The sequence below is a fragment of the Sminthopsis crassicaudata genome, chromosome 3, assembly GCF_048593235.1.
Source record: "Sminthopsis crassicaudata isolate SCR6 chromosome 3, ASM4859323v1, whole genome shotgun sequence".
NCBI classification, from domain to species: Eukaryota; Metazoa; Chordata; class Mammalia; order Dasyuromorphia; family Dasyuridae; genus Sminthopsis; species Sminthopsis crassicaudata.
This window is the reverse complement of record NC_133619.1, coordinates 16399992-16415196: the sequence shown is the minus strand read 5'-3', so window position 1 is coordinate 16415196 and position 15205 is coordinate 16399992. Positions and strand designations below refer to the sequence as shown.

Genomic DNA, 15205 nt, shown 5'->3' with positions numbered 1-15205 from the left:
TTGGTCTTCTCAACCACTCAGATATCTTCAAGCATCTTTGTGTGGGGATCATTTTCAAATCTATATTTTTAGCCTCAGTTTCTCCCCAGGCTTTCAGATTGACACTTCCAACTGACCCCTAGGTATCTCATGGGATTGTGAATTCAGAGGCAGGAAGGACTTTAGAAGGTCAATTAAGCGAATCCCCTCATTTTAAAATTGTAGGTGCTGGGACCTAGGGCCAGGTCTGGTGACTTTCCCAAGTAGCAAACTGAAGAGCCAGGTCCTCTGACTTCAAATCCAGCATTCTTTCTTTTGAATCAAACTGTATATAAGCAGTTCAGTTAGCCTTGTTCCCTTCCAAAGAAGGCCTCTGGAGCATTTCCTTACCCACTCATTTGCATGGACCAACAAGAAAGATTTAGAATTTTGTTTTTTGTATTTTTTGTAATCTATCCCCAAACTGGGAAACCCTGATCCCCAGAGACTATCTAATTATTGGACAAATGGCCATTGCCCATTTATGAGTAGCCTATAGTGGCGAATGTAAAAGGCCACATTTCCCCCACCAAACTCATCTTTTCTCTACCTGTCCCCTAATTTCCCTCTTTTTGCCCATGGAACTCATCCTGCCCCTCACCCAGGCTAGCAATGTTACGTATTCTTCGGTTTCTCTCACCCTCTTGCTGTTTAATCTGGTTTGCGTCTTCATGACTTGTTTTGGGGGTTTTCTTGACAAAGATATGGGAGTGTTTTGCCATTTTTTTTTCTCCAGGTTATTTGACAGATGAGGAAACTGAGGCAAATAGGGTCAAGAGACTTGCCCAGAGTCCCACAGGTGTCTGAGGCTGGATTTGAACTCATGGGTCAGCCTTACTTCAGGTCGGATGTTCCACCGCCCGGCTGCCTCCTCTCAGCCACTATATCCAACCACTTGCCGAGACGTGTAGCTTAATGTCTTCACCAGATCTTCTATCTTTTCTTGTCTACTTTGTACACTTTGTTACTGCCTTGAAGTGAAAGAGGCAAAGGCGGATTCGCGGGCAGCCATTCCGATAACTCCCAGGCTGCGGACATGGGTGACCTGGAAATAGCGGGACTCTAGACAGAAGCGAGGGAGGGAGGAGGGGGCCGGCGCAGCGGGGAGGCTCAGATATTCTGAACAGGGAAGGCTCCGAGACCTGGAAGAAGGTTCCTGTTTTCAGGCCTAAAAAGTCGGAGTATCTTCCATCTCTGCAAATTGGAGACTTATCCGGGAGGGGGGGGAAACTGTGGCAAGGGCGCAGAAAAAGCAAGAAAAAGGAGAGAAAAGGCCTTCAGTTGGAAGGAAAGAGAGGGCTCCATGACTGCAGAAAGCAGCTCCCACAGAGCCATGGGATTGAGAAGGGAGAAAGGTAAGTGCCAGAGTGTTCCGGGAGTTCCTGGGCGCCTCCTTAGGACACTCTTCCGGAAAATCTTCTTGGCCCGCTATGTCAGACTTCTGGGCTCCCTCTCTACTCTCTGGGCCTCAAATGGGTCAAATGGAATCACTTCTCTAGTCCCCCCCCCCCCTGCAAAATGCAACGGTTCCTTGAACCTTAAAAAAGTTGCCTATGGGGGCAGCTCGAGGCGCCGTGGAGACAGCGCCAGCCCTGAGGTCAGGAGGACCCGAGTTCAAATCTGGTCTCAGACACTTAATATTCCTGGCTGTGTGACCCTGGGCAAGTCACTTAACCCTGATTGCCTCAGGGGAAAAAAATGCCTAGAGTCAGCTAGGTGGCCCAGAGGATAGAGAACCGGGCCTGGAGTCAAGAGAACCTGAGTTCAAACTCCACCTCTGACAACGGCTGTGGGGCCCTGGGCAGGCACTTAATCTCCATTGGGAGTAAAAACGAGTCTTCTCCCCGGCGCTGAACCTTCCCAGCTCTCCGAGGCTTTGCCCAACGAGGGCCGTCAGCGCGTGGTCTCCGGTGAAGGCAGCAGTGTCGGGGCCCCGGGCCAGGCCCGGCTCCTGGGTAAGGCCCGGCTCCTGGGTAAGACCCGCACTGCCGGCCCGAGGTCGCTCCCGCTAGAAGCCGCCGGGGCAGAGCCTCCAGCCCCCGCGCCCGGGAGGCGCCGATCCTTCCCCGCACTGAGCCGAGCCAAGGGAGCTGGAGCCAGAGGCGGGGGGCGGAGCGGGTCGGGAGCTCCGCGGGGACTTCCCTGAGGGAGGACAGAAGGGAGGGAGAAAAAGGAGGGGGGAGCGCGCCGAGAGGGGGGGGGCCCGGGGGCCGGAGCCCGGGAAAAGCGGGAGAAGGCCGAGGATTGGCGGGAGTCCCGAGCCTTCGGCCGGGGGCCGTCCCAGCCCGGGGGCGGAGGGGAGGGGCCGCGAGCCCTATTTGTGCCCGCGCCGGACGGCGCTCCGCTCAGAGCCTGGCTCCCGGTTCCCCGCCGCCCGGGCTGCAGCCGCCTCCGCCCGTCGGCCCCCGCGCGCCTCCCGCCCCCATGCTCGGCCTCCCGCGGCCGCCGGCCCGGCTCGGCCCGACGGCCGTGCTGCTCGTGGCGCTGCTGCCCGCCGTGGCGCGGGCCTCCTGGGAGGTGTGGTGGCCGCTGGAGCCCTCCAGCCCGCAGCTGCAGCAGGCCGCCCGCGCCGCCCTGCACTTCTTCAACTACCGCGCCGCCTCGCCCAGCACCGCCCGGCTCCTGAAGGAAGTGCTCGACGGCTCCTCGATGGTGAGCGAGCCGGGCCCGGGCCGGGGGCGGGCGGGAGGGCGACCGCGGGCTGCGGGGGGCTTCCGACTCCCGGGGACCTCGCAGCGCACCCCGCGTCTGAGATCTCTGCCCCGCGTCTGACATCCCCCTCTCCCTCCCCAAATCCCTGCGCCCCGCGCCGGGCCCCGCTGTCCGCGTCTAACATCCCTGCGCCCCGCGCCCGGCCCCGCTGTCCGCGTCTAACATCCCTGCGCCCCGCGCCGGGCCCCGCTGTCCGCGTCTAACATCCCTGCGCCCCGCGCCGGGCCCCGCTGTCCGCGTCTAACATCCCTGCGCCCCGCGCCCGGCCCCGCTGTCCGCGTCTAACATCCCTGCGCCCCGCGCCGGGCCCCGCTGTCCGCGTCTAACATCCCTGCGCCCCGCGCCGGGCCCCGCTGTCCGCGTCTAACATCCCTGCGCCCCGCGCCGGGCCCCGCTGTCCGCGTCTAACATCCCTGCGCCCCGCGCCCGGCCCCGCTGTCCGCGTCTAACATCCCTGCGCCCCGCGTCAGATCCCTCCCGCCTCGACGCCCAGACCCGCGGAAGGCCGGTCCGAGGCCGCTAGTTTCTTGTCCCAGCCTCCAGGCCCCGGCTGCCTCCTCCGGCCCTCCGCGTCTAAACTTTCTAAACCTCCCCGTAGGAGAGCCCATCTCCGCCCCGGGACGTCATCCTAAAGTTCCGGGCTCAGCCTCCTAGGGCTGTCAGCGTTCTAAACGACGTTCTAAAAGCTCGGGTCCACCTTCTGTCTCCGGCCCGTCGTCGTAAAGCTCGCCGTCCCTGATTCTAAGAGTAGGCGGCGTCAGCCTTCCAAAGCGCCCCCCCCCACTCCGTAAAGCCCGAGGCTTGGGGGACCCCCGCCCCGAGTCTGGCCCCCGTGCCCGCAGGCGAAGGCCCTATCGGCTCGACTTTTAAAAGCTGGAGGGGGGGGGGGGAAGTTCGGGAAGGATGCTCCGGACCGGGAAACTTCGGTACCGGCCGGCAGGGAGAAGCACCGGATCTGCCCGGCAACCGCACCCAGCAGCCAACTAATCAGCTAGTACTGGGTTAACGTCAAAACATACGCGCTGAGTGGGGGAGGGATGAGAGACGCGGGCTGAAAGAAGGAAACCAGTCAGCATTTATTAAGCACCTACTGTCTCCTTCCCCACGGTTTAACTGCGAACTGATGGGGCTGGATTGTAATGGGGACCGCCGAAAAGCGGCTTGGTTTAGAATATAAGTCTTGGAGTCAGGAAGCCCTAGGGGGGACTGAGCAACCCGGAGCCACAGTTTTCTGATCTGTAAAGGAGCCCGTTTCACTATGAATTTTGACTTTCCCAAGAGTTCTTCCTGCCCAAGTCCTGGGATTTTAGACCTCTGAAAGGAAGCTGGAGTCTCTGCCTTTTCTGTCTCTCCTACCCGACATCCTGTGAGGCAGGAAACGAGGGGGCTCTCGCCGGCACCTGGGGGAGCAGCACTACAGATGGCGAGGGCAGGCTCCTCTCTGTAATCCTGACAGACTTCTATCTCGTCTTTATCTTGCAGTAACGGGCTTGTTAAAGGGGACTTTCAGAACAGATACTGTTGCCTTTTTTTTCTTCTAGCCCCAGTCTCTGGCACAGAATGGGCGTCTAATAAGTGCTTGTGAGTGGATTGTTTCATTAGCCCTGACTGGGCTCCAGGTGGGGCTGTACGGGTATTGGGGGAGAAAGCAGACTCCAAACAGGATGTCCACCTGCACGGGCCCACTCCAACTGTGTGATTACAAGCCTTTGTTTCCTCATCTACAACATGGGGATCTCGACATTTGCTCGCACACCTTGCTCTGTTTATACCTCTGAGGATTAGTGCACTTTCATGTCCCGCACCCTATGTGCCAGGCGCTGACACTATTCTAAAGCGACAGGTAAGGACGTGGGAGGCAGCATAGTGAGACTGATACTGAGCTGGCTTGGGAGAGACCCAGACTGCGGAGACTCGGGCCAAATCACTTACCTCTCCATCCCCAAGAAACTCCTCCTGGCTTGTCTGCCTTGAGAGCTAGAATGTCCTCGCTGGGACTTCTCCATGCCAATGGAAGCCTAGATTGAGTCCACAAAAAATGATAATAATCACCAAGGGGAAGGATATAAAGATCCATCATGACTTTTGGAAATTGTAGTGACGGGCACCAATTTACCTTAAAATATAGCAAACATACCTTTCTGTCCCTTATAGGATCTAGAATTTTTTAGTGGTTTACAGCTGAATAACCTTAATGTCCTGTAGACCTACCCTAGCCTTTAGGTGGCGCAGTGTGTGCAGAGCATTTTCCTGTGTTCAAATCCAGCCTCTGACACTCGTTTCATGAAGATGGGTTAAGTGATCACTTGACTTCTGCTTGCCTCAGTTTCCTCATCAATGTCCTGTTATATATAACATGTTATTCTATTATCATATGACTTCAGTAAATCGTAAGAGACATGATTTCATCAGATTATATGCTCGGTTCTCAACCCCTCCGTGACTCAGTAGCTCATTTCTCCAGCTGATGTGGCCATGAGCTCTTGGCCAAGTGATCAACTTTTCCAAATTTAGCCAGCTTGGTCCTCTCATTACCGACCCATCCTCCGAACCCTGCCAGCGGGGTAGGCCCCAACAGAGCCAGTGTTCCCTGGGCCCATCTTTGAGAATTTGGGGTCAGTTATTTCCATGTTCTGGGGAGATGAGGGGATAAGTGGAGAAAACTTGGTATTGCATGTCCAGGGACTTTGATGAAGGTCATTCTGCTATTCCTCTGAACAGCTCTCGGGATCCCCAGGCTGATTTCATCAATATAAGAAAGGCCTTTGTGAAAACTCTGTATGTTTGTGGCTTCAGACAAACTGGGACCTGGGAAAAAGCTTGGCTTAAAAAGGCCAAGGCCTCCCACCATATCCGAGGCAATCATCAGTCATCCTGAGCCATGTTTTGCCCCTGGACACCAGTGACTCTGGAGGAGAGACTGAGGCCGATAACTTTGCACAGCCCTGTTTCACTTACTAATTAAGACGTCCCCTTCCTGATGGCTTTGCTCCTTTAACAATAACTCCATGGAGGCAGATCCATCCCATCTATCACTTCCATCTGAGTGTTGCCTGGGGCAATAAGGGATTGGTTGGTGGGTCCAGGGTCAATTTGGGTTTGGGTTCCAGGCAGGACCAGGGATTCCCTAACAATGAGCATGGCTTTCTACATGATGTGCCGGGCTAATTCTCCCTGTAAAAATAAAGAAAGAGGGGCAGCTCTGTGGTGCAGTGGATAGAGCACAGTGGATAGAATCACTTCTCTAGTTCCCCACCCCCTCCAAAATACAATGGTTACTTAAACCTTAAAAAATTCGCGCCAGCCTTGAAGTCAGGAGGACCTGAGTTCAAATTTGTCCTCAGATACTTAACACTTCCTAGCTGTGTGACCCTGGGCAAGTCACTTAACCCCAATTGCCTCACCCCCCCCCAAAAAAAAAATTTGGAAAAATAAATAAGATTACATCCTGATTTCCACAAAGGAGCTCAAAGTTCCCCCCCCCCCAAAAAAAAAAAAAACCACTGAAGGAAATAAAATATTTCCTCTCCTCACAGAGAACTAAGTTGCTGTTTGTCCAGTAAGGCAGTGTGGTAGAAATCTCTGGGACAGAATTTGCTCAGGGATTCAGTGAAAAAAGGAAAGCAATTTCAATATTTTCTTGCCAGACCCTCCCATTTTATCATTCCTGTTTCCTTTTTCCTGCCTTTACCATTCATTCATTCACTTAATAACCATGTATCGAGCACCTAGTATGTGCCAAGAACTGTGCTGGACGCTTGACTGCTTAAGGAAGCTTGCTCCTATGGTTTTGTTGGCACTAATGAATTGGAACTGGAGTTTGCTTTCCTTCGGGGTTCATAGGAAAGCCGGGGGACTCCTCAGAGTAAAGGTGATCACTACTGATTGACCCTTTCTAATAGGCACAAAAGTCGGCCCACAGTCACTTGTGCCAGGCTCACTACGTGCCAGGCTCTGGGCCAACTGCTAGGGATACAAAGCAAATTCTGTCTTAAGGAGCTCACAGGAGGATGGACAGCATGCAAAGGATGAGACCCCCACAAATATAGACAGGGTAGGTGGAGGCTGAAAGGAAAAGGCTTGTTGGAGAAGGGGAAATTGAGTTGAGTCTTGAAGGAAGGCAGGGACATTGATGGCACTAGTGAGGGGAAAGCTCATTCTGGGCAAGGGACACATCGATTGGAAAGGCCCCAAAGCAAAAGATGGGGTGACACGGGTGAGGAGCCAGATCGGAGAGTGCAGGGAGGGAGGAGGGTGTGAGAAGCCAGCAAAGGTGGGAAGGGGCTGGCGGAGGGAGCATTTCAGATAAGAAGATTTGATCCTAGATGTGACTTTGAAGTTTATTTGCTCTTGCTAGTGTTGGGGACTGGGGAATAACCAGGTCAGCCTGTTGCCTCAGGAAAACCACTTGAGGATCTGAGTGGAGGATGGGCTGGGGGGGAGAAAGGGAGACAGAAACTTGGGAGAAGGCAATTCCGATGGGCCAGGTGTGAATGAGGGCCAGACCTGGGTCCCATCGTGCCAGGGTTGTGCAGGTAGAAACAAAGAGTTGACAACAGATCAGCTCTTTGGGGCAACATTGGCTTGAGCCCGGGAGGGTCTGGCAGCGTGGTGGTGCCCCCAGAAAGAGAGGGAAGTTGGAGGAGAGGATTTGGGAGCATGCGCCATCACCAGCTTATGGGCTCAAATTTGGGCTCTTTTCCTTCTTTTTCCAACTGTACAATGGAAGTTCTTGTCCCCTCAGAGGCTCACGGTGAGAATCAGATGAGATGCTTTAAAAACCAGATAGAGTGGAACCCATGACCAAGCATCTGGCTGGTTTCTCCTCCTCGGGGACGATGGACTGCTCTGGCACGGGACGGGGCCTTGGACTTTAGGAGCGGGAAAGGCCGAGGTGCAGATGCTGGCTAGCTGCGTGACCCAGGACCAGTCCCCCTCCCCTCTGGCCTCAGTTTCCTCATCTGTAAGGGGAGGAGGAGCAGGTGAAGGCTCTCCCAAATCCAGTCCTTGGGCCTTAAGTAATCTGCTTGAAGAATTGTTTCTGGGAAAACGCCCAGCGGGCCCTCTAGTGGGGCAAAAGGCAAACAAACAGGATGTTGTGAGCAAGCCCCAGAGAGATGCTGAGGTCCCCCGGTGGGGGGCCAAGTCTGAACCCAGATCCAAGTCCGCCATGGGCCCTGCGCTCCCTTCTTCAATCCAGACTGGTCCGGGAGCGGGCGAACTCTGGCTAATATGGAGGGAACAGACCAAAAAACTGTGTGTGTGTGTGTGTGTGTGTGTGTGTGTGTGTGTGTGTGTGTGTGTACGTATGTGTGTACTTGTGTGTTTATGTGCAGTGTGTGATGCGCACATGTGTGTATGTTGTGTTTGTGTGTTGGACCATGTGTGTATTAGTGCATGTGTGTGTTGTGCATGTGGGTATCTATATTTATGTGTGGGTGTAAATATATATATATCCACTTATGTATGTATGCAAAGAAACGGGCGTTCATTCCAAGGCAGTCCCAATAGACTTTGGGCGGCAAATGCCATCTGCATCCAGAAAAAGAGCTAAGGAGACTGAATGCAAATCAATGCGTGCGAGGTTTACTTTGTTGTTCTGTTGGGGTTTTTTTTTTTCATTTCTCCCATGGATTTTTCCAATAAACTTTGGGTAGAAAATGCCATTTGCATTCAGAAAAAGAACTATGGAGATTGAATGTAAATCAACACATGCTGTGTTCACTTCTTTTTCTGTTTATTTTTCCTCTCTGCCATGATTTTTCTCTCTCAACATTGTGTTTTAAAAAGAAAGAGGAAAAGAGAGAGAGGGAAGGAAGGGAGGAAGGAAAAGAAAGAAATAGGCATTCATATACAGAACCTTTCTTTGTTTGCCCAGCACTTATTAGCACAGTGCCTGGGCCACAGTAGGTGCTTACTAAATGCTTATTGGGCAGCAAGGTGGTAAAATGGTTAAAATGCTAGGCCTGAAATAAAGAGAACTTATCTTGAATCCAAATCCGGTCTCAGACACTTACTGTGTGACCCTGGTTGCCTCAGTTTGCTCACCTGTAAAATGAGTCAGAGAAGGAAATTACAAATCATCACAGGATTTTTGACAAGAAAACCTTAAGTTGTGACACAAAGAGTTGGATCAGACTGAAAGTGACTGGACAGCAACAAAAGATGCTTCCTGGCCGACCAGAAAAGCTAGTGCGCACATAGGCACACAGAGCGTCCCCGAAGCAAAGGACTCCAGTCCCGGGCTTACCGAATGTTCTTCAGTCCTGACTATTGCTGCTTCCTCGAACTTTATATCAATCCAAATCAATCCAGATAACTGTGAAGCCCAAAGCACAAGCTGCGGAGCTCCTCCACCTCCCTCCCCCATCCCCATCCTCCCTGTGATTGAGCCATCAAAAGATGGCCCCGATCGGTGTTTTGTCATCAGTGATCATAATGACCGATGTTTAGAGACTCTTTCAAATATTTTTGTTACCTTAAGTTTCACTACTAGTGTAGAAGGGAGGTGTTTTAGCTCCATTTTATCAAAACGGAGACGTCCAGAACGTCAGCAGCTCTCCCATGAAATGCCCCTCATCTCCCAGTCTTCCGACCTTCCCCATGCCAGTCCAGCCGTCTCTTCCAACCACAGGGGCCGGGATTTAGAAGTGCAGAGAGGCTGTCGACTTTGTTTTACAGATGGGGAAACTGAGGCTCACTGCTGCAGCCACCTGCGGTCAGTAATATGGACTAAATATGTAGTAATACTACATCGTAGTACTATATATCTATATCTATACAGATAGATACTAAAATAGTGATACTAATATAGTAATAACAAAGTCAGGCTGGCAATAAGGAGCTGAGCTGAAACTTAATCCCAGCCTGGTCTCCAGAAGAGCTCCAGGACACGGATGCCTTGCACTGACCTTGGCTTCCCAGCGCCATTCCTGACCCAGCTAATCGGAAGCAGATGGACTAACAAGGGCCGGCTTTAGGAACTGGCTTTGCAGTCCAGTCTTGTTGGGACAGAAAACGTTTTGCCATGGGAGGAAACGTGCCCCGCCATTTCTCTGCACAGCAACCTGACAACAGGAACCATTTTTGGGTTATTAAAAAGTTCATTCAGCCCCTGAGTTTGGGACTATTATGTGGACCCGCCTTGAGTCTTGATGCTTCCCATTCACCCGGTGCTTTTAGAACAGATAACTAGTTTTAAAAGACCGGTGTTAATCATGAATTGATCCTCTCTGCTGCCCCCATCTCCCTCTTCGTGGTCTGTCTCTCTCCAGCAATGTTTCCCTGACCCCAATCTAGCCCCCTCTTTAGAACAATTATCCAGCCTCTAGACTCGTCAGCCTTGGATGTCCTTGCGCCACCATCTCCTATGATGGGATAGCCTCGAGGTCGTGCCATAGCCCAGAACTTCCCTGTATGGGACAGGAGTGCCTGGATGGCTGATTGTGAGTTCCACTGAGGAACTTGTCTTTCACATAGCCCCCCGCTGGATTTCACATTTTCCATTCCTGGTGCCCACTGTATCCCTTCGCTTTTTCTGTAAACTCTTCCCTGAATAATCTACCTTTGGGCAGAGGCCACCCACAAAGCCAGGCTCCCACTCAGCATTTCCTCCAGGACACAGGCAGACAGATGATCATAATAAGAGCCATAAGTAATTCTGGGAAACTGATGGCGGAGGCTCTTTTCCATGACATTTTGAAGTAAAATGCCATCTTGACTCCCCTGCTGTTTGACATTTCTCTATGTTTCTCCTCTATTTTTTGAGCCAGAATCCTAACCCCGGAGTGGGTAGTGGAAAGTCACAGAATGAGAGAGGTTAGTCTAATTTCTCCCAAGTTCTTTCTCTCCTAAGCAGGGACCTTGTCGGATGTTTCTCTTTATCCCTGGAAACTTCAAAAAACAGAGAACCAAAGTGCCCGATCAACACTTGTTAATTGAGTTTTCCCTAATATATATATATATATATATATATTTACCAGCTGCTTGAACAAAGACTTAGCCAGTGAGCTTATCACAACGGAGATGACAGGAAGCTGGAACACAGTGTGACCACATCAAAGATGTCTTGGCAGCCTGGAGTAAGGGGTCAAGCACTAGAGACATGGGAGTCTGAAGAAAATGGGGTTCAAGCCCAGCATTTCATACTTAAATAGCCACATAGCCATGAGAAATCAGATTCTTTAGAGCCTTGTGGCTGACGAAGACCTCCGATGACAGTAAGCACCAAAAGTTGGAGTTACATAAGGAAGAGTTTATGGACGAAATGAAGGGACACGGTGGGCACCAGGAATGGAAAATATGAAATAGAGTGGGAGGGCGGGTGAAAGACCAGTTCCTCAGTGGAACACACAATTACCAGTAGAAAGGGAGCGCCCGTGAGGTTGGGGATGTCCTTGGCTGGCAGGCTAAATCCTGAAAGGGACTTAATACCCTAAAAGTTAGCTGTGAGGGGGAGAAGTGGGGTTGGGAAGTACATGGGTTGTAGATTTTGTAGGGAAAATTTAACCTCAGGGACATGACTGTTGGAAACCACTACAGAGGGTGGGTCTCAGGGGTCTGATGTGATTTGGATTTCAGACTGAACCACCTCCCCAGAGGGTGGGACCACAGAGCTAAACTGATCTCTCTTCTCCCGGCCTTCCTCCGGGATTAATTCTTATCAATTCTGCTTCCCACACCTAACATTGAAGACCTCATGAGTATTTTCATTCTTAATTTGGGTGTAATATTATCTGCTGGGCTCTCCTGGTATAAGAATGAAATGAAATAAAATCTCAAAGCATATTAAACACCTACTATGTGCCAGGTGTTGAGCTAAGCAGTAGGGATACAAATCCCAAGAAAGCAAGATAGCTCCTGCCCTCAAGGATTCTTATGTTCTAACAGGGCAAGACTGATGAGGTTTAGGATAAAATTTGGTTTAATTGAGGTCTAGTGGCAGGTTCGAGGTACAGGGAGTCAAATGGCGCTCCCCTGCAACCCCTTTGGATTCGGCACAAGGATGCAGCGTTAAATGAGTTCTGGTGGTGGTGCTGAGGCCCCTGTAAAGGAATTTACCGACCCGAAAACCTAGATTGATAAAGGAGGTTTATCATGGGGTTTGGAAGTAAAGTCTTGTGAGTAAAAGGTGAAGGTGGAGATAAAAGGGCACTGGAAATAGGATTCCAGTGGACAGAGACCCTTGGCATGCCATGTGTAAGGCTGCAAAGAGAGGGCTCCAGGTGGGCTCTTTTATAATGAGAGATTTAGCTAACGGGGCTATTGGAATTCAAAAGGGTGCTTTTGACAGGATTTGTGAATAAAACAGTCCTAGCTTCCTGAATTGATAATGCATCAGCCAGGAGGGGCTGGGAATCAGAAAGGAATAAATCAATCTGAAAGGGTTAGTTTCTTAAAGGGAGCACAACCCTCATCAAGACAACACACAAAGGGGTGCTGAAGAGGGAGAGGAGATGAAGGCCTGGGTGGGTGATCCATAAGTAGCAGGGGCCTGCTTGTAGCCAGGAGAAGGCAAAATGTCTCCCAGGTCCTTTGGGGAAGAGGTGGAGACGGCCAGAAGCAGTTGTTGGCCATCATAGAATAACGCACAAAATGTACGTACATGTGCACATAAACTGCCCATGCACACTTAGCACAGGTACACGCAGACAGATACGAACTGTGGCTTCCAGCATCATCTCCTACATTTCTACTCTCCGCCATGTTTTCAGTGACTGTTCCTTACCTGCGGAAGCTCCTCCTTGGGGTCCCAGCAAGGAGTTACCTCCCTGGTGAAGTCTTGTCTGGTTCCTCATGTCACGGGTGGGGGGTGGGGGGAAGGCTCTGCTCATTGGTCACTGTGAAAGGCAGGGCTTGAACCCCTCTTCCCGACTCCCATCCCTATGTCATAACCCCAGTGAAAGGTTCCACGCAGTATTTCTCCCTGAAATACCTATGGGAAGAATCTCTGTTGGTTGGAGTCGGCTGGATTTTCTCCCCTAGAATCCGCCTTCTTAAAAATGTGCTGATAAAGGATGCACTCCGAGTTTCTGCCTGTGCCTGAGCTCTGTGGGCTTGGCGGTGGAGAGGCGGCTGCTAGGCCAGAGCTGCCACTAGAGGATGTCTTGGGCTGGCTTTTGGAGGTTTCTGGCACAGGAACCCGAGGAGTCTCGCAGACCCCTGGCTCATGGGATTCATTGCCAGACTTGGTTGGTGTCTTGGTTGGGTTTGATGACCTGCTTTTTTTCCTCTTCCATTTTAAAAAAATTTTTTGTGAAAGAGAGGGAAGGAATATATACAAAAATGAGGAATTGGAAAAGTAAAAAGTCATTAAAAAAAAAAAAACTGCTCATAGATAGCACAGTGGTTAGAGCACTGGCCCTGAAGTCAGGAGGACTTCAAATCCAGTCTCAGACACTGGCAAGTCACTTAACCCTAATACGTGACCAAAAAAGTGCCCTAAAAAACCCGGTTCCAAATAAGGTTTATTTACTGAATGAATGAACAGCTGGGATGGAATTGAGGCAGCAGAGAAAACAGAATGGCTCTGCCAGTTTCAAGCTTGCTGGCCAAGCTAACTCTAACCAGCCACTACTTTCTGGGAGGACTCAAAAATGTCCATCCCCTTCTCCGGGACTAGCGTAGCGGTGACCCCGTATTGCTCAGCCAGCTCCAGCTAGATGGACCAAGTTGAATGATAGCTCATAATGAGAGAGCTAGTATGTTTATAGTTTTAGATGGTAAGGTTCACAAAGCACTTTGCATATTTGGTCTCATTACATCCTCACAACAAACATTATTATCCTATTCTACAGATAAGGAGACTGAGAATGAGAGAGGTTAAGTAACTTACCCAAAATTGCATAGCTCCTAAGTGTCTGTGACGGGATTTGGACTGGGGTCTTCCTGACTCATTCACTATACGTCCTAAAGGGATGGCTTTGAGTACTGCCTATTGACTGGCTCTGTGTCAATTTTCCTAAGAAAGTGTAGAGCCCAGAAGGTCAGCTCTTACGTAATAATTGATTTTGGCCCCAACATGTGCTGAAATGGTCACTAACAAATGGAGGGGTTGCCATCTGTATCAAATGAGGGAGTACCCATAGCAATAACTCACACAAAAATATCTATCATCCACATTTTTAATCAACTGGGGGTGTTTTAATGGGGGAGACGCCCCTTTCCATTCAGAATCACAGATCTTAATAGTGAAAAAGGATCCTGGAGGTCGGACGCTCTAGCCCATACCGAGTAGAATATATGTGTATATGTACAAGATATTTTGTTGTTGCTATCCATCCATTTCAGTCATGTCCAACTCCGATTGGGGTTCTTCACAAAGATCCTGGAGGGTTTGCCGTTTCCTTCTCCAGCTCATTTTACAGATGAGGGAACTGAGGAAAACAGGGTGAAGTGTCTTGCAGTGATCACGCAGCTAAGAAGTGTCTAAACTTTTCCTGACTCTAGGGCCAAAGCTCTATCCATATATTTTATAGTGTGGGTGTATGATTTTGATCATCAGGAATAATTTTCCGGAGTAGGGCTCAGTAGCCAAGACCTAGACAAAGCAACTAAATCACACAGTTGAAAATGAGGCTTTGGCAGTGGTCAAGTCCAACCCTTGTGCTTGAGATAAATAAAAGGGGACCCAGAGTCCTGGTCAAGGGCTTATAGTGGAACTTTTGTGGTGAAAACCGGGCAGTTTCCATGGTCAGACTTCACATGTTTTAGTCTTAGTTAAAAATTATGGGACCCTTCACAAAAAAAGCTTTCTTTCATGGAGGTTTATATTTACCATATTAGAAATGAAAATATCAGTGACTTAGCTCTTTTCAATAATGAGGTGATTCAAGGCAATTTTAGATTTCTGATGGAGAGAGCCATCTGCATCCAGCGAGAGAAGACTGAATGTAGATCAAAGTATGGTATTTTCACCTTTTTTTAAATTTGTTGTTTGTTTGCTTTTTTTTTTTCTTCTCATGTTTTTCTTCTTTTACCTTTTGATCTGATTTTTCTTGCACAGCATATGAATATAGAAATACATTTCGAAGAATTGAATGTGTTTAACCTATATCAGATTGCTTGCTATCTATGGAAAGGGAAGGGGGGAGAAGAGAGAGAGAGAGAGGAAAATACACAAAGTTTTGCAAAGATGAATGCTAAAAACTATCTTTTCATATACTTGGAAAAATTAAAAAGCTACATTAAAAAAAAAGAAATTAAAACAGCTTAGGATTAAAGTAAAATCGTTTTGACCTTATACATTTCCTGGCAAGGTCTCAGGCATCCTCAGATCACACTTTGGGAATGGTTTCTCTACATCATCTCAAACCCAATTCCTCCAAATGGCTCCAATTCTACAAAACCAACCTTAGGAGAAGATGATTCTCTCCTCTAATTGGAAGAGATTGGCGTCTATGAATTCTAAATACAAAACAGCCAAGGATAGAAAGAGTAATTTTTATATGAATTTTTAAAGTTCTAAAATCTGGTT

General features: G+C 49.8%; 1 protein-coding gene across 1 annotated transcript in view; it reads left to right on the top strand.

The window, feature by feature from the left end:
• Window positions 1–2350: 2350 nt before the first annotated feature.
• Window positions 2351–15205, top strand: part of RARRES1 (retinoic acid receptor responder 1) — a 28170-nt gene continuing 15315 nt past the window's right edge. The window contains exon 1 of the mRNA XM_074298082.1: window positions 2351–2670. Coding sequence (XP_074154183.1) covers window positions 2443–2670 — 228 coding nt within the window. The 5' untranslated portion in view covers window positions 2351–2442. The remainder of the gene's footprint in view (window positions 2671–15205) is intronic.